Here is a 27,014-nt window from a genome sequence, read left to right as displayed (position 1 = left end):
GCTGCAAAACTGTTTTCGGATTTCATATCAACATTATAACTGCATTATAAAATGTAAAAATCTTGTCAGATATCGGCTATTTGTTTATCAGTGTAACCAAAAGTCCATTCGACCCATAGCCGTTTGCTGTTAATTTCTGGTTGAAGCAAGGTTAGAAGTAAAGCACAGAAGAGCAGAAACTTTCACTTACAGCGAACCATAGACAGGCCTCCTCAAAGCGGAGAATGTATTGTTAATAGTTATTTCAGACATTTTTATGTCTAAAGTATTGTCGTGATGGACAGCATTCTTGGAAATACGTTGACGTTTCCACAATTTGCATGAACGTCGCATCTTACAGATCTTACAGCAATGAATCGAAAGTTTCATACAAATAATCCGTCTAATAAAATAATCGAGCAGCACTTCCGAATCAAATGTGAATGTTGATGCAGCTGTTTCCATTGACTCATTTCGTAATGACATCCTCATTCATGAAGTCCTTAACTCCTAATTCCACAGAAAGTTTTATTCTTTCGATGCTCACTACGTTACTGTTAATTTGCATTAATGAATGTTGCTTATAGTGGCAATAAAACAGTGCACTCATTAATTTTGCTTCAGGAGGATCATGACCTGCTGAAATGGCGCTGTCTCAAGTAACGTTACTTCTTTCTCTGCGAACTTCAGCGATACGGTTTCAAAACAGACTTTTCTCTCTTCAATAATGTTTCGCACATTTTGACACGCTGAGCTTTAAACTTGGAAAATTCTTGACCACGTAAGTAACACTCTCTCTCCTTTTTTTGTTAGTTTCTGTCAATGCCGTCGTTTCATCTGGAACACTGGTCGGTGATGCTCCCCTGATATTATTCATATTTTTTTACAACATTGTATCATTTCGTCATTGTAAATCTCTACATAATAAGATATTTCTCCGAGAAAGAGTTGCAAACATGTAGTAAGCGTAATCCAATTAGGACAAGAATAAGGCTCGATAGATAATATTTCGTTTCAACAGCTGTTCATCTCCCCGACTCGTAACTCGGAATAATGCTGACAACAAAAACTCTTATTTTTAGGGCGCCGTTCCTCAGTCGGCAGAAACGGAACACTTTTAATATTACTTCGTTGTCGCTCTGTTTGTATGTGTTTTTTCTCAGGAACGGTTACAGATATCAAGCTGACGTTTATATCACATGCTAAGATCTGAGGTGCAAAAACTTTACGCTTCTAAGTCATTCCAATAAGAATATAGAGCCGTTTTTTGATACTCACAGTCTCATCCATCCAAACGCATAGGGTACTTCCCGTTAAACTAAAATCATGAAATTTGGCAGGAAGCTCGGTTTAACAGTAAGTGTAAAGGAAAAAATTCTAAAATTTTTGGTTTGTAATTATATCACACAAAAAATATTTTTTTGCGATTACGAACTTACACTGCATTTGTAACCTGTTAAAAATATTAGGAACTATTGTAGGGATTTGTATATGGGTTTTTACTAACAGGCAGATTGCATCACGAGCAAGTTTTCTGTGTATAATTTTCAAATATTTCGTGACACTTGGCTGAGTTACGATGACGTGAAGCCTCCTACCGCTGTGAAAACGATGCATTTGCCATCTAGCGATGACTGGCGTAAGGCTGCGTGACTCCCGATCCACGCCGTCTCATTCTCTCAAACATTCCCTGACAGTCTGTGCTTCCGACACGTACAGCATCTGTAATGTTTCAGACCAAAGTATTACTCGTAAATGATGCACCATTGACTTCCAGTGTTTTTTATGTGGTTTCAAAAGCCCATTGAAGTGTTCCACAGAACAATTCGAGATTCGCATGACAGCAGTAGCCCTATGGCCGGCTGTACCGTTCTCTTCTCTGCTGACTTCCACAGACCTTATCAGTTATCGAAAAAGGGAGGAGATCAGACGGAGTCAGAAAACGTGTAGTTAGAGTGAGCTTACGTCACCCATGGAAATCGTAACAGTGTGCTTACATTTCACGGCGTGCGGTTGCAGCTGTAGCGGTTCTGAAGCTAAGTGCTGACAAAGTCGTTTATGCACTGTATTTAAATATTAAATTTTAGTAGTTTTCAATCGTTCATCCAAATGTTAGGAATGTGTTTACATTTCGCGGAGTGCAGTTGCAGCTATAACGGTTCATATGTTCCGACAAAGTAGTTTGTGCTCTGTTATTCGTTTATTAAATTTAGTAGCTTTAACGGTGTCTCGTGCAGTTTTTGATGAGATAACGGATTAATAACCTTTCTGAAACTTTCGGTCTCTGTGTTTGTTAGAGGTGTTTAAGCACTGAAATCATCTTTTAAATTTAGTGCGGTAGTTTTCAGTTGACGTTTCTTATTGTTTGTAGCGAAATATTTCAGTAAGACTTTCGTTCACTGTGTTGAATTTCGTTGAGTGTTCCAGTAGTCGCTTGGAGTTTTGGTTTTAGATTTTGAGATAAAAAATTATGTGAAGTTTTTGTGGTAGTGGTATTAGTTGTGGTTCAATAGTATTAATAAAAGTAGTTGCTTTCTTAGTGAAGAGGGAAATTCGAGATCACTATTGTTAGTCCTTTAAATTGTTGTACTGTTGTAATTGAACTTAGGTAATGTAATTTTCTCAGTAATTTTTAACATTTTACCATGAGTGAGAAGTGTGGTCTTCGTCGTAGGTTTGTGAGTAGTGGGTTACGGTGCGAGATTTCTTGAAAGTCTTTTCATTGGGGGAAGTGAAGTGGGGAAGCCAGTGGGCATTCTAGCGAGATCCTCTTGTGAAAATGCGGAATTAGTAGCAGAAATGATTCGATAGAGGAGCAGTGCGTAAGACCTATGCCCTGCAGGTGCAGTTACAAAAAGCAAAGGCGAAACTACATAGGTTGAGGAGGCTGTAGGGCGCTGGGGAATGGGAACTGGAGTTTGGTAAGAAGGCAGCTAGGAGGATGAGATATTCAAACAGCTGTACTTTCTGTATAACTGATAGATTTGACCAACTGTCAGAGCTTAGTGGAGAGGAGCCTCTAGTAGTTGTAGGTGTAGGAGACATTCAGCAGCGCACAGCAGTTACGATGCCTAAGCCAGTTGCAAATTCTAACAGAAAGAAAACGGTTCTCCTGCTAGGTAGTTCGTAAGGCAGAAGTGTGGGCCAGCAGTTGCAGGATGTGTTGGGGAGTGAGTACCAGGTCACCAGCAATGTGAAGGCTAGTGCAAGGTTGGCTCAGGTGACTGAGAACATAACACTAATTGTGAGGGAAACAGATACCGCCGGCCGGGGTGGCCGAGCCGTCCTGGGCACTTCAGTCTGGAACCGCGCTGCTGCTACGGTCGCAGGTTTGAATCCTGCCTCTGGCATGGATGTGTGTGATGTTCTTAGGTTAGTTAGGTTTAAGTAGTTCTAAGTCTAGGGGACTGATAACCTCAGATGTTAATCCCATAGTGCTCAGAGCCATTTTAACCATTTTACGGAAGAGGATCAAGTAGTGATTGTGGGTGGAGCTGGGAACAGGCTTGAAAGGGACGGGGAGTATGAGTTGGTGATGATCTGATAAAACAGCTAAACAAACTAGTGGCATTAATGTGCATTTCGTGCAACTGTTTCGGCATCATGACTGGCCTCATCTTACAGCTGCTGTTAGGCGTGTTAACATTGGGCTTGTTGTGTTATGCCCAGTCGTCTAATATAGGGTGCCTAGGGAACCTGCTTTCTCGGATCGCTAGACAACAAGTCAAGCAAATCGTATTAATGGAGTTTATTACAAAATGAAATGATTACAATACTTATCTTTGTGAGGTATAGACGTGACGCAAGCAAGGAGCGACAGGCAAATATAAGGAAGCTCTTCAGTATGTACAATTCGTAATACAAGTGAACCAATACAGTTTCTGTGTCACTGCTGTAGCGTTTGTAGGACGCCTCGTCTTCAACTAGGGTCGCGACCAGGCGGCGCGGCTCTTATATTCCCCTCTCCTACATGCCGCTGCCATCTCGGTGTCGTCCTAGAGAGGGATCCGTCAGAGCACTATTGGCTGACATCGTCTCACAGCCCTCTCTGCTATAACCTTCCTGGCCGACGTGCCGCAGCTTAACGTTACGCCGTATCAGGGCTGGAGAAGGCGCTGATGGAGGATGGCATGGCTCACATTGCAATGGTGCCAGTTGAGTCTGTCAGTAGATCGGGTGCGACTAGGCACGGCCTGCACCTGAATAGTTATGGGAAGGGGAGACTCACAGAGCTTATAGGTGACAGTGAAATAGGCGGTGGTGGGATTACTCATGGGAAAATTCCTGTAGTAGTCGGTGTTAGAACTGCACCTTTTTTAGACTTAAGTCAGCTGATAGGTCTCCCTACTTAATGGAAGTCCCTCCTACAAAAGATTCATCTTCAGAGGAGGCCGGATATCCGAGTAGTGAAGCAATTAGCATATTTCATCAAAATATAAGAAGTATTAGAGATAAAGTTCGTGAACTGCTAAAATATGTTGACTAACATTACTGGTATATCGAAGCACCAATTAAATAATTTGACAATTCAGAGGCTCCCTTCACCAGGAAACAGATTAACTGGCTGTTTTTCAAGTTCTATACAGAGTGGGGGAGTGGCCATATAAGTAAAAAACCGTATTCCATTACAAACGTCTCAAAAATGAGATCGACAGAAAGTGCAAAATGGCTAAGCAGGGATGGCTAGAGGACAAATGTAAGGATGTAGAGGCTTGTCTCACTAGGGGTAAGATAGATACTGCCTACAGGAAAATTAAAGAGACCTTTGGAGAGAAGAGAACCACTTGTATGAATATCAAGAGCTCAGATGGCAACCCAGTTCTAAGCAAAGAAGGGAAGGCAGAAAGGTGGAAGGAGTATATAGAGGGTTTATATAAGGGCGATGTACTTGAGGACAATATTATGGAAATGGAAGAGGATGTAGATGAAGATGAAATGGGAGATAAGATACTGCGTCAAGAGTTTGACAGAGCACTGAAAGACCTGAGTCGAAACAAGGCCCCGGGAGTAGGCAACATTCCATTAGAACTACTGATGGCCTTGGGAGAGCCAGTCATGACAAAACTCTACCATCTGGTGAGCAAGATGTATGAGACAGGCGAAATACCCACAGACTTCAAGAAGAATATAATAATTCCAATACCAAAGAAAGCAGGTGTTGACAGATGTGAAAATTAGCGAACTATCAGTTTAATAAGTCACAGCTGCAAAATACTAACGCGAATTCTTTATAGACGAATGGAAAAACTGGTAGAAGCGGACCTCGGGGAAGATCAGTTTGGATTCCGTAGAAATGTTGGAACACGTGAGGCAATACTAACCTTACGACTTATCTTAGAACAAAGATTAAGAAAAGGCAAACCTACGTTTCTAGCATTTGTAGACTTAGAGAAAGCTTTTGACAACGTTAACTGGAATACTCTCTTTCAAATTCTAAGGTGGCAGGGGTAAAATACAGGGAGCGAAAAGCTATTTACAATTTGTACAGAAACCAGATGGCAGTTATAAGAGTCGAGGGGCATGAAAGGGAAGCAGTGGTTGGGAAGGGAGTGAGACAGGGTTGTAGCCTCTTCCCGATGTTATTCAATCTGTATATTGAGCAAGCAGTAAAGGAAACAAAAGAAAAATTCGGAGTAGGTATTAAAATTCATGGAGAAGAAGTAAAAACTTTGAGGTTCGCCGATGACATTGTGATTCTGTCAGAGACAGCAAAGGACTTGGAAGAGCAGTTGAACGGAATGGACAGTGTCTTGAAAGGAGGATATAAGATGAACATCAACAAAAGCAAAACGAGGATAATGGAATGTAGTCAAATTAAATCAGGTGATGCTGAGGGGATTAGATTAGTAAATGAGACACTTAAAGTAGTAAAGGAGTTTTGCTATTTATGGAGTAAAATAACTGATGATGGTCGAAGTAGAGAGGATATAAAATGTAGAATGGCAATGGCACGGAAATCGTTTCTGAAGAAGAGAAATTTGTTAACATCGAGTATAGATTTAAGTGTCAGGAAGTCGTTTCTGAAAGTATTTGTATGGAGTGTAGCCATGTATGGAAGTGAAACATGGACGATAACCAGTTTGGACAAGAAGAGAATAGGAGCTTTCGAAATGTGGTGCTACAGAAGAATGCTGAAGATAAGCTGGGTAGATCACGTAACTAATGAGGAGGTATTGAATAGGATTGGGGAGAAGAGAAGTTTGTGGCACAACTTGACTGGAAGAAGGGATCGGTTGGTAGGACATGTTTTGAGGCATCAAGGGATCACAAATTTAGCATTGGAGGGCAGCGTGGAGGGTAAAAATCGTAGAGGGAGACCAAGAGATCAATACACTAAGCAGATTCAGAAGGATGTAGGTTGCAGTAGGTACTGGGAGATGAAGAAGCTTGCACAGGATAGAGTAGCATGGAGAGCTGCATCAAACCAGTCTCAGGACTGAAGACCACAACAACAACAACAAACAAGTCACCTAACGCTGGCTTCGGATCATTTCTGCTCAAGTTAAGGAGGGTTCTTGATACAGTTTATGGAAGTACCAAAAATTAGTTATATGTAGCACTGCACTGAACAAGTATATGAATGTCGTGCAGAGGCAGTTGAATTTAGTGAAACAAAACTTCTAATTATTGTTGTTTACATGTCACCTAACGCTGGCTTCGGATCATTTCTGCTCAAGTTAAGGAGGGTTCTTGATTTAATTTATAGGAAGTACCAAAAATTAGTTATATGTAGCACTGCACTGAACAAGTATATGAATGTCGTGCAGAGGCAGTTGAATTTCGTGAAACCAAACTTCTAATTATTGTTGTTTACATGTCACCTAACGCTGGCTTCGGATCATTTCTGCTCAAGTTAATGAGGGTTCTTGATTCACTTTATAGGAAGTACGAAAAATCTGTTATACGTTGTGACTTCAATATCAGTTTTGTATGTGATTGCGGAAGAAAAAGGATTTTGGAAGATCTCCTAAATTCATATGATCTGATTCAGGCTATGTTCATTCCAACCACGGTACAGGAGAACAGTAGCACAGACATAAAAAATACCTTTATTCATTCTTCATTACTAGATCGGCATTCTGTTAGTGAAAGGATGAAAGGCCTTTCAGATCATGACGCAAAAATTTTAACACTAAAAGGTTTTTGTAGTCTTATATATAATTACAGACTATTTAGGCAAGCTAATCCAACGGCAATAGAGGGTTTTTTAAACGTCGTTGTTGAGGAACAAGAGTGGCAAGATGTTCATAGTCCAATAACATAGATGACAAATATAATATTTTCCTTAACTCATTTCTCATGCTTTTTGAAAGTTGCTTTCCGTTACAATGTTATACAGGGTACTAGCAGTAAAAGGCAGCCTGGGTGGCTGACAAGTGGGATAAGGATATCGCGCAGAACAAAGTGAAAATTATGTCAGACTGTTAGAAGTAGTCACAATCGGGCTACAGTAGTTCATTGCAAACAGTATTTTAAGGTGCTTAAAATGCTGTTAGGAAGACAAAGAGTATGTGGTATGCAAATAGAATAGCTAATTCACAGGATAAAGTTAAAACCATATGGTCAGTCGTGAAGGAAACGTCTGGTTAGCAACAGAAGTTCGACGATATAAAGTCAGTTAGTAATAAAATATTACTGTTACTGATCAGTCAGATATACGTACAGCATTTAATAACCACTTCCTCAAAATTTCTGGTGAATTAAATAAAAACCTGGTTTCTATGGAATAATATAACTCTCTTGGAAAATGCGTTTCCAAGACTGATGTCTGAAATACTCCTCTGTGTTACTGGCAAGGGAGAAAATTACATCACTGCAGACTAAGCACTGTCATGGATATGACGGAGTACCTAGCAGAATATCAAAGTACTATGCTGCACATGTTAGCCCTGTACTTAGCCATATTTGTAATTTATCCTTTAAGAGTGTTAAGTTTCCTGAACGATTAAAGTACTCAGTAGTAAAGCCACTTTATAAAAAGGGGGAAGGGATAATGTAGAGAAATTTTAGACCTACTTCTTTGCCATCAGTGTTTGCTAAAGTTATTAAAAAGCTGTGTATGTAAGGATAAGAGATCATTCAATTTCGCCTAATTTGCTATTAAATGTACAGTTCCGTTTTAGAAGTGGCTTAACAATTGAAAATGCTATATTCTCTGTTCTCTGTGAAGTACTGGATGTATTTAATGAAAGGTTTCGAACGCTAGGCATCTTTTTTGACCTAACTAAGGCGTTTGATTGTGTTGATCACAAAATATTGCCCCAAAAGCTGGTCTGTTATGGAATACGGGGAGTAGCTTACAATTGGTTCATCTCTTACTTTAACAATAGACAGCAAAAAATCATTATTTACAGTGTTTAGAATGGCTATGATGTAGGGTCTGAGTGGGGCACAGTCAAACTGGGTGTACCCCAGGGAACAGTCCTCGGAGGCTCCAGTTCCTTATTTGTATAAATGATATGCCCTCTAGTGCTAAGGTGATTCTGAAATATTTGTGTTTGCCGGTGACGCTAGCTTGGTAGTAAACGAAACTGTGCGCAACATTGGCACTGTTTCCAACAGTGCAGTTCATGGCATAATTTCATGGCTTGTAGAAAACAAATTAATTATAAATGACAGTAAGACTCAGTTTTAATCCGACGTTTTAATTTCGCAGAATGGGCATATGACAGGTGAAAATGAACGGTTCAGTTTTCTAGGTGTTCAGATAGATAGTAAACTGCCGTGGAAAGCCATGTTCAGGACCTTGTTCAGTGACTTAATTCTGCCATTTTTACTATTCGAACAGTAACTGTCGTGGAAAGGTCACGTTGACGATCTTGTTCAAAGACTTAATGCTGCCACTTTTCCTATTCGAACAGTATCTGAAGTAAGTGATAGTTCGACATGAAAGGTAGTCTACTTTTCTTATTTTCATTCGCTTATGACGTATGGTATTATATTTTGGAGTACTTCTTCCCATTCTCAAAAGGATATTTTTGACTCAGAAACGGGCGGCTCGGCCAATAGATGGTGTAAGTTCGCGAACCACTTGTCGACCCCTGTTCACTAGTCTGTGTACTCAGACATCGGTCTCTCAATGTGTATATTCTTTACTGTCGTTTCTCACTAACAATATTAGCTTATTCCCTAGAATTAGCAGCTTTCACTAAGTTAGTACTTGGCAGAAATCCAGTCTGCATTATGATCGGTCTTCCTTCACTCTTGTACAAGAATGTGTGCAGTATACTTCTGCATCCATTTTCGATAAGCTAAGACAACAATTCAAAAATCTTAGCAGTAATTCCCGCGCTTTAAAGTCGAAACCGAAGAGTTTCCTCGTAGATTACTCCTATCCCGTAGAGATGTTCCTTGAATAATGAAGCTGATTCCTGTTTTATATTGTTGATTACATTTGCGTAAATTTATGGCTTGCCTTTTTTGGGTTCATAAACATTGTGTTTTATCTTTTATTAATTTCATGTTGTAATTTCATGTACTGACGTGTTCAGTGAGCTCGGATATTTGGTGCTACGGAACTAGCCGTGTTAAATAAAACAAGATACCAAACCATATAGCAAAGCATGTTGGTATAACTCCAAAATTAACGAAGTAAAAGAAAAATTACGATATTGAACGCGAAATCATACAAAAATTTAAACTTCAGACTCAAAATTTACACGTTATCGAAAGTCTTGAAATTCTCCAGCTAGATACCTTGCCAGTATCGATCTCGATAACAGGGAAAAATCGTCGAGATTCTTGACTCTCGGGATGAATGAATTACCTACATACATAATTAAGTTGTACGAAACCCTCTGAGTCCGAGTCCTACTCGCATTTGCAGGTTTTTCTTTTTTCCTTCGTAAGGACAGCCAACTCACCATCCACGTTCTCTCTAATGCTAAACGTCCAACGTAAACACCTGATAGTCGCATTGCACACCTAACAAATATTAGTGCGGTTCCTCAACCACTGTTTCTCCTCGCTGTTCCATTCCAAAGGAGAGCAGATGAAATTCCAGTTCAAAAAAGGCAACCCTTTCAGAGAGTGTACCAGACAAACTCTCCTGTGGTTTTTTCCGCTGAGTAATACATTCCCAGAAGTAGTATTCGTCGCTATAGTAATTCACGCACACTTGGCAAAAATTTGTGTAATTTCTCTTACATACCAGCTACATTCATGAAGGTATGACACTGTAGGGCGGCCTCGTGGTTCTCTTTACTGGAGTGATATTCATTGATGAAATATCCACAATTTATGCATAATAACACACAAAAATGCGTACTCTCCGAGGGTACAGTTCTGCCAGTGCAAGTATTATCAATCTGTAAAAATCGACATTAACTATGTCCTGGCCTGAAAATCCTTAACATCATATTCTTGGCACACTCTAGAGACATTAAAATATAGCTAAAATGGTGTGAGAATAACGAATAAATTTTCGTTCCCTTAGAGTTGTCATTCTAGTTCGATTCCAATGAAACAAAATTCCCTTACTTTTACGGAAGATGATTAAATGACTCTGAAAGCGTATAAATGCCTTACCTTGGTAATGACGCAGCAAAAAATATTTTTTCTCTCACAAATAGGTTATTGTGCGCTTTCAGATGACAGTACCTTTGCCTAAAGTTTTCGCTAGCTTTCTATTTTTGTGACACTTCGAATAGCTAAAGCAAATGATGTTTGGAAAACTTTTTACGTGTTATTAACTGAATATAGTAAGTCTCTTCAAAATTAATTACTGAGAATAATATACACACCTTTTATTGACTCCCTTAAATTTTTCATTAACAATACTTTTTAATTCTGTGACACCGATTGCTACGGTTGTTTCAATGAATGACAACAAACTTCACTTTATATTCTTTGCTGATCACATTCGGTATTGTTACTATTTGTGCAATTCATTTGGCATGTTTAGATGGTTTTGACTTCAAAGAAAAATTACGTTTCGAGAATTTTATTTTAATGTTTCGTTCATGTTATGTATACGGTTGATAATTTAAGATTTATAAATGTAATTTCATGTAATCGTTATTTTCATTATTATTCTTGTAATTATCTAAACTGGTAGTAGAATACATACAAGAAGTTCGAGAGAAGTGCAAGATTCCCGTGTAAAGTAACCTATTACAGATTCATCACATCCCTCCTCTGGTGGAAGAGCGTGTACCCTCGCTAACTTTAAAGGATTTAGGACTGCAGATTCAGACGCTTAAGTCTTGGTGCTGCCTGTCCAGTCTGTCTCCTCCAGCGAGGAACGTATCTTCCAAATTTACGGTTGGTCCGCCACAGTTTCCCACAGAAGACGAGGGCTATTTCCAGCAATATATACAGGTCATATGCTACAGGAACCCACCAGTTTTCCTTAAAATTATGACCTGGAAACATGTAGATACCCGGAATTATGATGACGCTAGTACTTAACTGATAAACATTGAAGATAAGGAAAGAGGAAGTCCGCACTCTTATGCATCGAATGACAGTGGGGATATTTCTCCCATGCTGAGTCTTATGAATTCAGCGACCATTAGTAATTGTTGGTGAATAACAAAAACAGCCACAGATGCTTTTAAAATACTTTACTTCAATTCCGTAACACCTTTAGGGTTTTCATCGCAGCCTTTAGATGGCTCAAGTTTTTGATTACATGAATGTTTCCGTCAGCACCCTATCATATGCTCCTATAGTATGTTCCAATCGACGGTGATTAGCTTGTAGTAGTAGTGGTAATAGTATTAGTACCAGTAGTAGCTTTATTCATCAGTATATCAATTTTAGAATGGTACTGGACATGTCTTGGGAATACAATTTATGACCACCAAAATTTACGTGCCTATGGAATTTGGTCCGTGAGACCAGATCTGATATGTTCGGCCGCCTTTACATTAAAACCTTAGTAAAGTTGTACTCACATAAACTAAAATATGTTTCAGCTACCTGAGAAACCGGGCTTTGCCCAGGTATTTATTTGTTCAAATCGCGGTATTCAACTCCTCCTTCCTTCTCTTTCTACCCATCCTCCCATCTCGGTCTATGTCCCTCCCTCTGTCCACCTCCTCCATGCCTTCCTCTGTCCATCACCTCGTTATCACCCCCAACGCCCCCCCCCCCCCCAACGGGAATTTGGTGCTTTTTACCACAGCAGTAAATATTTGTGGCAAGGTCTTATGGGACCAAACTGCTGAGGTCATCGGTCCCTAAAGTTACGCACTACGTAATCTAACTTAAACTAACTTACGCTAAGGACAACACACACGCACCCACGCCCGAGGTAGGACTCGGACCTCCGACGGTGGAAGCCGCGCGGACCGTGACAGCACACCTCAGACCACGCAGGGTAGCAGTATTTCTTTCCAGAAAGTAAGTAATATGTTTCCTAGTTTTAATGAAATCGATCCACAGGCTTAGAGGAGGTGTTAAATACATGCGTATGTGACAAATAAGGCCGATCAAAAACTTTCCGTTTGACGGCGTTGAAGCAGCGTATATGCAACGTAACGCGGCTCTAATGCGGGTATATAAGCGATTATTAAGCCTTCTGTCCCTCAGAAAGGCCTTGAAGAGTAGGAAATTCCTGTCGGATGATGATGTGCGACAGGCTGTTACGGACGACTTTACGCAGCAGGACACGGTGTTTTATCAAACTGGTGTCTTCAAGCTGGTCCGTAGGTAGGATGATTGTCTCAGTACTCACGGCCATATTATTTGACTGGCATACCGATTCTGGACTGTACGTCCTTCAAACAGAAACTTTTTGATCGCCCGTTATGCATTACATACTTATATGTCTGATTCTCTGCATTTTGATACCGTACGTCCCGAACAGGATTTAAATTTATCTGTAGTATTCAGCTATGTGGCTTGATCTTTGGTCCCGCAACTCGTCGAGAAAATTATTGACTCACTGCAGTACTCAAACTTGTGACCTGGTTGACACAATGAATAGCTGAAATTAGAAACAAATTGCGCCTCATACTTTTAAAACATTTCCAGGTCAACTAAATACACAAAATAAATACCAACGTATTAACTCCGAACATTTATATGTCACCCCTTCTCATTCACACCTCCAGCCATAGTGCTAGTGGGGAATCTTACTCCCACGGCAGTTTAATACCAATAAGGCATGCACCCAATAAATTTTGTCGAAAGTGCTCTAACTGTTTCTGAATTACGCTTCAATGCCCCCCTCCCTTTTCATGCCTACTCCTATCAGATGTAGGGGATTCTTAGTCACACAGAGCTTCTTTCCAGATAGTAAGTAACGAGTGAAGCCCCAGTCCTTTAATTAATCGAGTTTTTACTATTATTATCCAGTTTCACGAGGTCACGTATTAGATTTTTCGGTTCCCCAAGATTACACGTCAAATTTGATTTTCATCCTGCATTTGTGTCTATCTCTCCATACATTTTCTTCAGTATTTCTTCTTCTGATAGAGGCCGGAATTCCTTGAATCTACGTAGTCGGCGGTCTCCCTCCATTCTTTCTCCCTGGGGCTCCCATTTCATAATTCTCTGTGGGAATCTTCTTGTATGTCCATACCACAACATCTGTTTTTCTTCTATAAAATCTGCAACTGAATTTGTAACGTTCATGTTCTTCCTGATGACTTCATTTCTCATTCTTTCTCGCCTAGGCATCCCTGCGGATCGCCTCCAAAAGTCAATCTCCGTTGTCATCAACCTTGTTACTTTTTGCGCTTTGACTGTCCATACTTCTGATCCATATGTCATAATGCTTCTGATAGCTCTGTTGAAGATTTTTCTTTTGGTTTCCCTTCTAATCTGTTGGTTCCATAAAATACCGTTTACTGTTCCCATAGTGTACTTCCCAGCATTTATTCTTGAATTAATTTCCTTGCCTTGTTTTCCATCTGGTGTGATATTGACTCATGGAGATTTGTACTCTTCAGTGTGTGTAGTAGTTCCCATCCCTTTTTATAGAGTCAGATCATGGGTTTTGTCCCCTATTACCATATATTTTGTTTTATACCTGTTGACCTGTAGTCCCCATTTTTTATATTAATTTCCCTGTAATCTACTGTATGTGTTCTTCATCTTGTGCCAAAATTAGTTGGCCATCAGCAAATTGTACTGAATACATCGCAGTATCGCTTACTGGGATTCTCATGATTTTACATTTTCTTTTCAAGTTTTCCAACGCTTTTTCTGTATGTAATTTGTAAAGTGTTGTCGACAGATTGCATCATTGATGTAATCTTTTTGAATCTTTAAATCCAGGTGAGAGACAATTTTGTACGTTTATTCTTGCTATAGAGTTTTCGTAAAGGTTCCGAACTGCTTTAATTACGATAGAATTTATATTATACACGTTTCAAGCTCTCCACAACTTACATATGGATATATTATCTTACGCTTTTTCTACACCTACAAACACTAAATGATGGGGTGGATTTCTAATTTTTTTCTTTTCAATTATTTGTTTCAAGCAGAATATATGATTTATAATTGATATCCCTGCTCTGAAGCCAGCCTGTACCTCGGCCTTCATTTCATTAAACTCTGTTTCCAAAAATTGTTTGACGGTCCTTCCTTAAAGTCCGTTAAATACATTAGTTACAGTTATTCCTCTGTAGTTCTCGCACTCATCTTTCCTTCCTTTCATGTGGATTATTGATATGTACAGGGTGATTCAAAAAGAATACCACAACTTTAAAAATGTGTATTTAATGAAAGAAACATAATATAACCTTCTGTTATACATCATTACAAAGAGTATTTAAAAAGGTTTTTTTTTCACTCAAAAACAAGTTCAGAGATGTTCAATATGGCCCCCTCCAGACACTCGAGCAATATCAACCCGATACTCCAACTCGTTCCACACTCTCTGTAGCATATCAGGCGTAACAGTTTGGATAGCTGCTGTTATTTCTCGTTTCAAATCATCAATGGTGGCTGGGAGAGGTGGCCAAAACACCATATCCTTAAGATACCCCCATAAGAAAAAATCGCAGGGGGTAAGATCAGGGCTTCTTGGAGGCGAGTGATGAAGTGCTCTGTCACGGGCTGTCTGGCGGCCGATCCATCGCCTCAGGTAGTTGACGTTCAGGTAGTTACGGACAGATAAGTGCCAATGTGGTGGCGCTCCATCCTGCTGAAATATGAATAGTTGTGCTTCTTGTTCGAGCTGAGGGAACAGCCAATTCTCTAACATCTCCAGATACAGTAGTCCAGTTACAGTAGCACCTTCGAAGAAAAAGGGACCAAAAACTTTCTTGGCTGAAATGGCACAGAAAACGTTCACCTTAGGCGAGTCACGTTCATACTGAGTTCTTTCCCGCGGATTCTCAGTGCCCCATATACAGACATTGTGACAGTTGACTTTCCCGTTAGTGTGGAAAGTTGCTTCATCACTAAACACAATCTTTGAAACGAAAGATACATCTGTTTCCATTTGAGCAAGGATAAAATCACAGAAATCGATTCTTTTAATCTTATCAGCTGCAGACAGTGCTTGAACCAATTTCAGACGATAAGGTTTCATAACTAACCCTTTTCGTAGGACTCTCCATACAGTTGATTGTGGAATTTGCAGCTCTCTGCTAGCTCTGCGAGTCGATTTTCCTGGGCTGCGAACAAATGCTTGCTGGATGCGTGCTACATTTTCATCACTCGTTCTCGGCCGTCCAGAACTTTTCCCTTTGCACAAACACCCATTCTCTGTAAACTGTTTATACCAGCGTTTAATACACCACCTATCAGGAGGTTTAACACCATACTTCGTTGGAAATGCACGCTGAACAACTGTCGTCGATTCACTTCTGCCGTACTCAATAACACAAAATGCTTTCTGTTGAGCGGTCGCCATCTTAGCATCAACTGACGCGGACCCCTAGTCAACAGCGCCTCAAGCGAACAAATGTACAACTAAATGAAACTTTATAGCTCCCTTAATTCGCCGACAGATAGTGCTTAGCTCTGACTTTTGTCATTGCAGAGTTTTAAATTCCTAAAGTTGTGGTATTCTTTTTGAATCACCCTGTATATATATATATATATATATATATATATATATATATATATATATATATATATATATCCTACTTTCCAGTCTTCTTGAATGGGCTTGCCATTTAAGCATTTTTCAAAAAGGCTTCTCCAAAGTTCATGTTACTTATCTACACTCCTGGAAATTGAAATAAGAACACCGTGAATTCATTGTCCCAGGAAGGGGAAACTTTATTGACACATTCCTGGGGTCAGATACATCACGTGATCACACTGACAGAACCACAGGCACATAGACACAGGCAACAGAGCATGCACAATGTCGGCACTAGTACAGTGTATATCCACCTTTCGCAGCAATGCAGGCTGCTATTCTCCCATGGAGACATTCGTAGAGATGCTGGATGTAGTCCTGTGGAACGGCTTGCCATGCCATTTCCACCTGGCGCCTCAGTTGGACCAGCGTTCGTGCTGGACGTGCAGACCGCGTGAGACGACGCTTCATCCACTCCCAAACATGCTCAATGGGGGACAGATCCGGAGATCTTGCTGGCCAGGGTAGTTGACTTACACCTTCTAGAGCACGTTGGGTGGCACGGGATACATGCGGACGTGCATTGTCCTGTTGGAACAGCAAGTTCCCTTGCCGGTCTAGGAATGGTAGAACGATGGATTCGATGACGGTTTGGATGTACCGTGCACTATTCAGTGTCCCCTCGACGATCACCAGTGGTGTACGGCCAGTGTAGGAGATCGCTCCCCACACCATGATGCCGGGTGTTGGCCCTGTGTGCCTCGGTCGTATGCAGTCCTGATTGTGGCGCTCACCTGCACGGCGCCAAACACGCATACGACCATCATTGGCACCAAGGCAGAAGCGACTCTCATCGCTGAAGACGACACGTCTCCATTCGTCCCTCCATTCATGCCTGTCGCGACACCACTGGAGGCGGGCTGCACGATGTTGGGGCGTGAGCGGAAGACGGCCCAACGGTGTGCGGGACCGTAGCCCAGCTTCATGGAGACGGTTGCGAATGGTCCTCGCCGATACCCCAGGAGCAACAGTGTCCCTAATTTGCTGGGAAGTGGCGGTGCGGTCCCCTACGGCACTGCGTAGGATCCTACGGTCTTGGCGTGCATCCGTGCGTCGCTGCGGTCCGGTCCCAGGTCGACGGGCACGTGCACCTTCCGCCGACCACTGGCGACAACATCGATGTACTGTGGAGACCTAACGCCCCACGTGTTGAGCAATTCGGCGGTACGTCCACCCGGCCTCCCGCATGCCCACTATACGCCCTCGCTCAAAGTCCGTCAACTGCACATACGGTTCACGTCCGCGCTGTCGCGGCATGCTACCAGTGTTAAAGACTGCGATGGAGCTCCGTATGCCACGGCAAACTGGCTGACACTGACGGCGGCGGTGCACAAATGCTGCGTAGCTAGCGCCATTCGACGGCCAACACCGCGGTTCCTGGTGTGTCCGCTGTGCCGTGCGTGTGATCATTGCTTGTACAGCCCTCTCGCAGTGTCCGGAGCAGGTATGGTGGGTCTGACACACCGGTGTCAATGTGTTCTTTTTTCCATTTCCACGAGTGTATATCATATTTAACCAGCTCAGATGGTACTTCTGCAGTTACAGTAACACTTCGTTATAATTTATTTTTTTATTACTTCTATGACCAGTGAAATGCTGCCATTATTTTCTGTTTCTTCTGTATCGTTATTATGTGTATCCCAAAATCTTCCATGTCTCTGAGCCTCCCTTACCTCTAATTAAATTATTCACTTTATTACAGGTGTATTCCCAATTATTATTTTTTGTGGTCACCATTTTACTAATTTATGCTTGTTGTGCTCTTAATTCTATCGTGTCCTGGATACTTTGTTTATTTAGCCATTTTAAATATTTTTCTATCTTTATCTGTACCTCTTTCTCTATTTTTGTATCAGAATAGTATAAAGATTTTTTTCTCATACTTAATTTCTTCACCAAGGGCTTTTTTGGCTGCCTGACGTAGAGCATTAGCAATAAATTTATACTGCATATCTGTACTGTCAAATTCTGGTTCAGTTAAACTTTCATCTAAACTTTTTTTTAAAAATATACCGTACGTTCATTTCCTAGGCTATGTACGTTATGATTTCAGATTTTTGTTTCAATTTTAAATACTTCCTCTTCATTAACAATTTCTTATTTGCTTTTTATATTTACATATGGAAATACAATTTTATAGTTAACCAGATTAAGTTCACTCTGGGTTACTCCCTTGTATTCTCTGACGTCTTAGGTCACACATGAGATAATGCGTTAAATATCTGAAGTTAAGCAAGCAAGCGAGAAAAATTTTAGATAATGGTTTAAATGATTTTTAAAATCCGTTGGAAGTCGCGAGTGCACTTTGAGAGGTAGGTGGTTCCAACCACCACATCGCATGTTTCCAGATAGCGACTGGTATGTGTACCAAGTACGGTTGACATCGATTCGGTAGTTCGGGAGGAGATGTTGAACGTACATCCGCATGCGTAGCATTTAGTATCTACGGACAGATGATTCATGTGGCGTAACATATTTTGCTTGCGGCCACTGCGTAGGGATATGACTAAATTACAGAGAACAACGTTAAATAACGGACTATCTCCACCTTCATATAACTTCTGCAATGTAAGCAGCGCACCAGAAAACTTGCCTGGAGGCGGGGTGCTGTGTGTTCTATACTGAATTACTGTTTGGACTGACAGCTTATGGAAGTGATTGGAGCACATCGTGATGTAAGTAATATGTTAACAACGAATGTAAACATTTTATACTAATCATGGGTGTGTGTGCGTGTGCGTGATTCAGTATTATCGGGAGCTGGAAGCTGGCTGATGTGGCACAAATAAAGAAAAGAAAAGATAAAACATACATCATGTACATGAAACTTCCTGGCAGATTAAAACCGTGTGCCGGACCGAGACTCGAACTCGGGACCTTTGCCTTTCGCGGGCAAGCGCTCTACCGACTGAGCTACCCAAGCACGACTCACGCCCCGCCCTACAGCTTCAATTCCGCCAGTACCTCGTCTCCTACCTTCCACACTTTACAGAAACTCTCCTGCGAACCATGCAGAACTAGCACTCCCGAAAAACGGATATTGCGGAGACACGGCTTAGCCACAGCCTGGTGGATGTTTCTAGAATGAAATTTTCACTTTACAGCGGAGTGTGCGCTGATATGAAACTTCCTGGCAGATTAAAACTGTGTGCCGGACCGAGACTCGAACTCGGGACCTTAGCCTTTTGCGGGCAAGCGCTCTACCGACTGAGCTACCCAAGCACGACTCAAGCCCCGTCCTCACAGCTTCTATTCCGCCAGTACCACGTCTCCTACCTTCCAAACTTTACAGAAGCTCTCCTGAGAACCATGCAGAACTAGCACTCCTGAAAGAAAGGATATTGCGGAGACATGGCTTAGCCACAGCCTGGGGGATGTTTCGAGAAACATCGTCACACGTCGTGGTCAATAACAGTGCAGATTACGAAATGCTGAAAGCTGACTTCCAAACATTCGAACTGGTTGTTTTCAGATAACCCACATTACGTTTTCAATGAATGATGGGACTGTCACGGAGCAATGGTCCTTATAATCGTGCAAGATAAAGTATAATCTGTTCAAATAGCATGTCTCAGCCACAGCCTGGGGGATGTTTCTAGAAACATCCCCCAGGCTGTGGCTAAGCCATGTCTCCGCAATATCCTTTCTTTCAGGAGTGCTAGTTCTGCATGGTTCGCAGGAGAGCTTCTGTAAAGTTTGGAAGGTAGGAGACGAGGTACTGGCGGAATTGAAGCTGCAGGGCGGGGCGTGAGTCGTGCATGGGTAGCTCAGTCGGTAGAGCGCTTGCCCGCGAAAGGCAAAGGTCTCGAGTTCGAGTCTCGGTCTGGCACACAGTTTTAATCTGCCAGGAAGTTTCATATCAGCGCACACTCCGCTGTAGAATGAAAATTTCATTCTAGATACAACATGTACACGTTTAGCACGTTTTGCAGCACACCTGTTGTGAAAGCTAGTACGCACTGTTGAGACTCACTACCGCAGTTCCTTGTAGTGGACCCGTTATGGTAGCATTCTCTGATGTCTCACAAAAAGAATCGAGTCCACATCTAGGTTTGATTCAAACACAGCAGAGAGCTGAAATAAAGCAAAGTGGCAAAAGTTGTTGAATTAGTTTCTCGGAAAACGTTTTACTTGTAGCATAAAAAATAAACACATTTTTGTTTCGCAAGTTTTTTCACCAAATAATTGTTCTTAGACGATTGTAGGGCAACTATTGGATAAAATATTGCATTATTTCAAACTGTAAATCTCACGTCACAGTGTGTTGACGAGATGGTTATCTTTTCGTTATTGCTCATAGTTATTACCATGCTTCAAAGTTAGGTAGCTTACTACCAGTTTTCTGAACTGCTTCCAGTGAATTAAGATTGTGAACTACGTTTGCTTACCTCAGAGAAACAGAAACTGACAATACGAAATTGTCATATTCCGAAATGAATATTTCCTTATCACTGACAGATGAATGCTAGGTTAAAATGCAGAGTGAAAAAAGTCGACCAGACGAGATTCTATTCTACAACGTTCCAGTCTCCAGCTACATGGTCTTTTGCTACGCCCCCAGACCATATGTCAACTAGATGTCGCTTGCTGCGTTCCCGGGTCACCGCGGCTATCCCCAGTTGTGGTGGCTGTTCGCTAGGTGGTAAAATTATAGATTTCACAACTTAAATTTACTTAACCATTATTCAGAAAATTTGTAGGAAAATTTGTAAATTACATACAGAAACCGTCCCCATTTATCGATGTTTCTATTAGTCAACACTAGATCTAAATTCCTACAGCAGTTCCTGTGATAAGACTGCATATACAGAAGGTCGCGAGCAAGTGACTTCAATTTATGTACAGAGGAAAAGAACAGAAGAAGACGAAGAAGAGCAGGAGGGAGAGGATAAGAGATAACAGCTGTAATTTGGTGATATCAGCATATGATTTTTCCCATTATCCACACCACTATAGAAAAAGAGGACTTAAAGTGAACCACATTCTGCAGCTGCCTATTGCTATGTCGAACAGGTGGCCTACAATTTTTCGCTACAGAGCCATGAAGTTCATCAAAGAACATTTTTCTCCTGGTCAATAACAGTGCAGATTACGAAATGCTGAAAGCTGACTTCCAAACATTCGAACAGGTTGTTTTCAGATAACCCACATTACGTTTTCAATGAATGATGGGACTGTCACGGAGCAATGGTCCTTATATTCTTGCAAGATAAAGTATAATCTGTTCTAATAGCATGCATATTCTGAATACATAACTGCCTCACACAAACACGTCATAATATTCTTCATGTCAGTCTGAGCTTCTCGCATTTGCTTTAAATTCGATGTTCTTGTTTACACAAAACAAAAACATCAAATGTAAAGCACATGTGTGAATCAAAAACTGACATGAAGAATATTATGAAGTGATTTTTTAGAATACGTGTGCTGTTTCAACTGTAACAGATTATGCACTGTCCTGGAAATGTGTGAGGCCCGCACCGGGACAAAGCGCAGTCCACTGGATGACTCTGAAGGCGCGGAGGACATGCTGCTGAACGAAACACTAATGTAATCGTAAACATTAGACGTCTAAATATGGACGTGATAGCATGAAACCGTTTATGCACTGAAATAAAGCATTTTAAAATAATTTGTCGTTGGGTGCGTCATTTACCAATAATCATTGGGATTGTTCGTGTTGGTATGAGAGAACTACGTGTGACGATAGCACGCCTGCTTAGGAGCTGCCTTATGCCACCTTCAACAACAGGTGTGAATTAATGATGCAAGTTGCACAGATAAATAAGATTACATATTACAAAAGTGTGTCTACCTGATTTCTTATGATCATCATCAGACTGTGCGTACATGGAATTTCGCATTTTGATGTATAAATTCCGACTTTTAGTCCATAATCGAGTTTCCCTATCTCAGTTTGCGCTTCTCCACCAACCCGGAAAATTATTGATGGAAGGTGTGATAAAGAGGCCACTCTAAAGGAAACTGAATTTTCAACAAATAATTTTTACTGATAGAAGCTTGCCGCTTACACAGTTTGAATCTACATACTATAAGGTGTCATATAAAATATTTTTATATGGAAAGGGAAACAATATATGGGAACTGTGTGCATATCTCGGAAGACTTACGTAGCGGGCATTTTCCACTACCTAGTGGGGTTTTTTGGCCAGTGACATCGCAACAGCATCCCATGTTCGTCCTTCAGAATTCTGGACGCCGTTTCTTGGCATCTTGATGTCCTTAGTACCTGAAACAGTACCAAACGCCTGGAGGAGATCATTTTCAATAGTATTTTTCACTAGGCCAAATTTACCTGAACAGGGACAGTTTTAAATATGACAAATCAATTAGTTCTAAATCGTCACAGGGCTATAGAATGACGAATGACAGTTTGTATATAAGTAGGTTTATAAGTGAATCTGATCACTAATACCATCATGGCATACAAAGTTTCGGAAATTAGTGTTACAAGCTTCTAGGACTAGTAGAGGGGAGTAAGTAGATAATATCCTGAATTAGAACCCATGTCCAGAAACGTACCGTTTCCGTGCTACAATTATTTGAAAATATTTTGGTAACGTGACCACTTTTACAAGTAACTGATTCGGCATGAGCCAGTTTATTACTTGTTTTGCAGTTCCGCTCATTAATAACCAAAGAAATGGCTCCGGTAGTCGTTGAATGGTTCTCTTGAAGGTGATGCAGTACGGGATCTTGCAAGTCGGATATGAGATGTCTCCATCGAGCACCACAGTCACGCTAGCTGACAGTTAAGGCACCCTCCCTCGAAGAAGTTGCGTAATTGTGGAAAAACGGGTATGCGAAGCAGTCGGATATTTTGGAGAACGATCTTGACAAAGGCGACGAGCAGCTCTTCCACTATCGTAAGCTTTGCCATTCAGAAGGATCATGTCGGTGTATTCTGCAAACGTGAACTCAATCATGTTGCTCCAACACTCAGATACGTGATTGTTGCTCGAACCAGGTCAGAGATATAGGATAGAAGTCAAATGTAGTAGTTATTTCGACGTAACTTCCTCCACCGTCACTACACTGTTGCATATTTACCTAAAAAACACGCTTTCAAACGACTGCAGCACGGAAACAGTATGTTTCCGAGCATGTGTTCCTGTTCAAAATATTATGTATTCGCTCACCTTTACAAGTTCTAGAAGTTTGTATCAGGAATTTCCGAACACCCTGTGTGGAATTAACTAACTAATATAGGGATAAAACACTGGGCCACTCTTCCGGACAAGTAGTGTGGCCTATTCTCCCGCTCTTACATGCCGTTGACATTAGTGGTTCACAGATGAAACGAGCAAACCGAAAAACACTACAAGGAAGTACATTTGTAGAAAAAAAGTTGTTGTTTAAACTTTTAAATTCTAAAAATGTATTACTCTGTGTGTAAGTGAGATATTAAGAACAATAAAAATGTTGTTTCTGGCATCAGGTGACTCAAAATCAGAAAAACTTTTACTAAGAAGTGGTGGAACCAGATTCTTCTGTCAAACTCACTGACGATAATGATGGTACATAATAGAACTAGTCTGACATCTTCTCTGCAAGCAGCACTAAAGGTGAGGGCAAAAAATATGTAATGACTGCTTTTCCCGCCCTGGACTCTTTACTAAACCTTTCCCACTGTCATGCCACTGAAACGGCGTATAAATTTTTTTAATATTTTGTGCCCACCCACTGAAGTGCCTTTGAAGTAGGTAGAATTAGACTCTTTTCGTTTTGTTTCGCCTATGAGAGTGATGAGAACGCTTGTGTGTCCTGCAGGGAGGCAGTTGCGGTGAAGTGCCGACGACTGACGGGCGACAACCAGCCATGCCCCGGGGGGTCGGCGGCCAACGTGCTGCGACGCACCATGAACACCAAGTCTGCTCGCGTCCTCCTTCTCGTTACCTGCGTCTACCTGGGCTGCTGGGCGCCCTACACGCTTCTCTATCTCGTTAAGGTCTCCGGAATCTCATCCCCAGCCATCGACCTTGCCCAGAACCTCGCCTATACTTTCGCCAACATCAATTACCTCGTCAACCCATTCATCTATTCGTGGAAGAACGCGAATGTTCGTCAGTGTATTGTAAGGACCCTCCAAGACCTGGGACTCTACGACAAATCTGTATTGAGTAATGCAGTCAAGAGTAATGTTTCTGACAGGAGGACTAGCAGCAGGACACCGTCGAGTGAGCAAATTATTCCTACTTAGTGGTCCATCATTCCAGTGTTTCGTTTATCATTCAGGATTCGTCATTCGATTCGTAGCGAAGTGTGCTGCGGGTATTTTGTAAATGGACGAAGTAGCAGGAGAAACGATCTGTTGAAAAATGTCGTTTGTCCGTCGCCAGTGGCAGTGTAATGTGCAAAATCTGTTGAAAAATGTCCATCCAAAGTGCATTTCAGCAACAGTCAGAGACGTATCCAGAACATTACCATTGTATAAGAAAGACATAGCATATAATTAGTAAGTGCTAGCCTGAACAAATTTCTTTTCCTTTTTTTGTGTATATAGTGTTGTAAATTATCACCAGAGAACCTCTTACAAGTACGGATTTTACACATGCGTAAAGACATAATTATGAAGGGGACCGTTTGTGTAATCTTCGAAAACGTGACTGTAATTAATAACTGAGTTGAAGGACATTATAAAGCACACTTACGTTCTTAGAATAAGAATTAGTAACAAAAATGGTAGATGTTATGCATTGGCTTTCTACTCCTACCTTTTTTTAGTAATAACACCCTATGTTTAAATTTTACTACATAAAACATGAATTTCGAGAATCCTCTTTTGATATAGTAATTGGTGAACATCTCATTCACAAACTGGAAATGGGTACAGTTGATAATGTAATCACACATAATTTTCTCTGTCACACTGTGTGTGTGTGTGTGTGTGTGTGTGTGTGTGTGTGTGTGTGAGGGAGAGAGAGAGAGAGAGAGAGAGAGAGAGAGAGAGAGGGAAGGAGAGATAAGAACATATTGGTCCTTTTAATTTGATGATGTAACTACGATCAACTGTTTTCTGTGTCAAATATACATTCGATTGTCCTGTTTTACTTGTTGTAAACTATTTGTTGAATTTTTAAATATACAGTCAAACACATAATTTTTTTCAGTGTAAACTACTGCACTAAACACAAACGGAGCTCTGTCTCCCTCGCTTTCCTTCTTTTTCTACATTTTGTCTCTTGTTGCATTAATTTCTTGAGTAATATATTTGAGATTTTTTACTTTCATGGACGTAATTCCCAGCTTAAATCTGTGAGTGTTTCTATTTTTCTACATAATCAGTCATAGCATACCTCTAGTGATTAATAACTTACAAAGTAGTTGTTCTTATTTCCATTATCATACCTCTAGTTGAAGAATCTACGTTTTAGTCCTATCTCTAAATTTCAGATACAGTGCACCCACATCTACTGTGTGAACTTTCGTTACATCATGCTCACTGTTATCAAACATACACCAAAACGTAAACAACCAGGCAACGCTGTCACTGATATACCAGTGTGAACATAAACACATCCTGCATCAAAGCAAATGAGGCTCTGAGAACCATTAGAGCCTTACGCGCAGAAACAAAGTGTGCAGAAAAATAGATGTTTGTGAAAATGAAATTCATAGGCTAACCAACAGTCTCATAGGCGTGAACTGTGTTTCGACCAAGCTCCAACATCCTATATTTCCTAGGAAAAGTAGTGTGCATCCATTTTATGTTATGAAACATTAATTAATATTTAGGATTTTATGTATTATTAATGTTAATTCACAAAATTTATATATTTAGGATAGTAAGAAGAATATCTTTTCATAGTTGCAATGTTTGTGATTATGTGAAATTAGAATCAGAACATAAAGAATAGATACTAAGTGTGCCACACACACAATAACTATGACCTTTTTCAGCACTTCATGGTACTCGTCGTCATACTCGTTAAACACATTCTGTGTTTCAGGTGAAACTGCTGATACACATTTAATTATGAAGTATTACTACAGCGTGTATGATGTAGCACTAAATTAGGTTGTCAGTCCTAGATGGCAACTGAGAAGTGCAAAAATGCAAAATTGTGCTTTGTGCCTTTGGACCACACGGAAATTGAATATCCAAGAAATCAGTGACACAACTTTTTTGTAAATGTTCATGTATTAAATATGGATGCAGATATAGTGTGGATATAGATGGAGATGAAGCTGGTTCACCATACAGTCTACAGGTAACAGGATGATGCACATATGCCACAGTCTCAAAACTGATAACAGTGTGCTTTAGACCCTTGTGGTTCTCAGCACCTCAAATGTTTTATTTTATCTGCTACACAATCAACTTATTTTTCACAATTAATCTGGCTGTGGTTCTTGGTACTAGATGAACTGAGTTAATTTAGATGATATAAAATGATTTGTGTGTAGATTGTAATTCATGCCTCACCACAGAATAATGAAAATTTCAGTCTACTAAAGTATTTGTTGTGAATTTCAAATTATTTTGTGTGTCTAAATTGATATCTATTGTATACCATTTTCCAAACTGTCTCTTTTCTCCTTCATCTAAGTAATAATAGTAATATGAAGTTGTTAAAAATCAAGTATTTAATAAGTTGCTCTACAAAAGAAAATTATGAGACAATCAGTACAGAAATTTGTACATAAAATACTACATTTCTTAAATTGGACTACCTGTTTCCTATTTTTCAAGAAAGAAGTTTTAAATCGTCTACATATTCTCAGATATATCTAGAGAGTACGATGAATGTCGTTTTTGATCAGGTACTTTTGGGTTAACATGTTCTGTGGTTATCTTTGCTTGATGAGGTGGCATACAACTTTCTTGACTTTTGGAGTGACTAATTAAAGAAAATTGTGGTTATTTTAGAGCAGTTTATTGCAGTAACATCTATTTAGAAGAAACAAATGCACAGCACAGTTGATGATCGTAAAAATTGCTGAAATCTGCCTATAAACAATTATG

General features: G+C 40.5%; 1 protein-coding gene across 3 annotated transcripts in view; it reads left to right on the top strand.

Moving 5' to 3' along the window:
- LOC124556594 (adenosine receptor A1-like) overlaps positions 1 to 26,469 on the top strand; it is a 184,744-nt gene extending 158,275 nt beyond the window's left edge. For 2 of the 3 annotated variants that reach the window (XM_047130561.1, XM_047130560.1), the window contains one exon: positions 23,819 to 25,145. In XM_047130561.1, the coding sequence (XP_046986517.1) occupies positions 23,819 to 24,248 (430 nt within the window). In that variant the 3' untranslated portion in view covers positions 24,249 to 25,145. Of the gene's footprint in view, positions 1 to 23,818; positions 25,146 to 25,998 lie in introns of those variants that run through there. The other variant, XR_006968627.1, reaches the window with a different exon arrangement.
- Positions 26,470 to 27,014: the final 545 nt, after the last annotated feature.

This window comes from Schistocerca americana, chromosome X (assembly GCF_021461395.2).
Source record: "Schistocerca americana isolate TAMUIC-IGC-003095 chromosome X, iqSchAmer2.1, whole genome shotgun sequence".
Lineage (NCBI taxonomy): Eukaryota > Metazoa > Arthropoda > Insecta > Orthoptera > Acrididae > Schistocerca > Schistocerca americana.
This window is presented reverse-complemented; position numbering and strand designations above follow the sequence as displayed.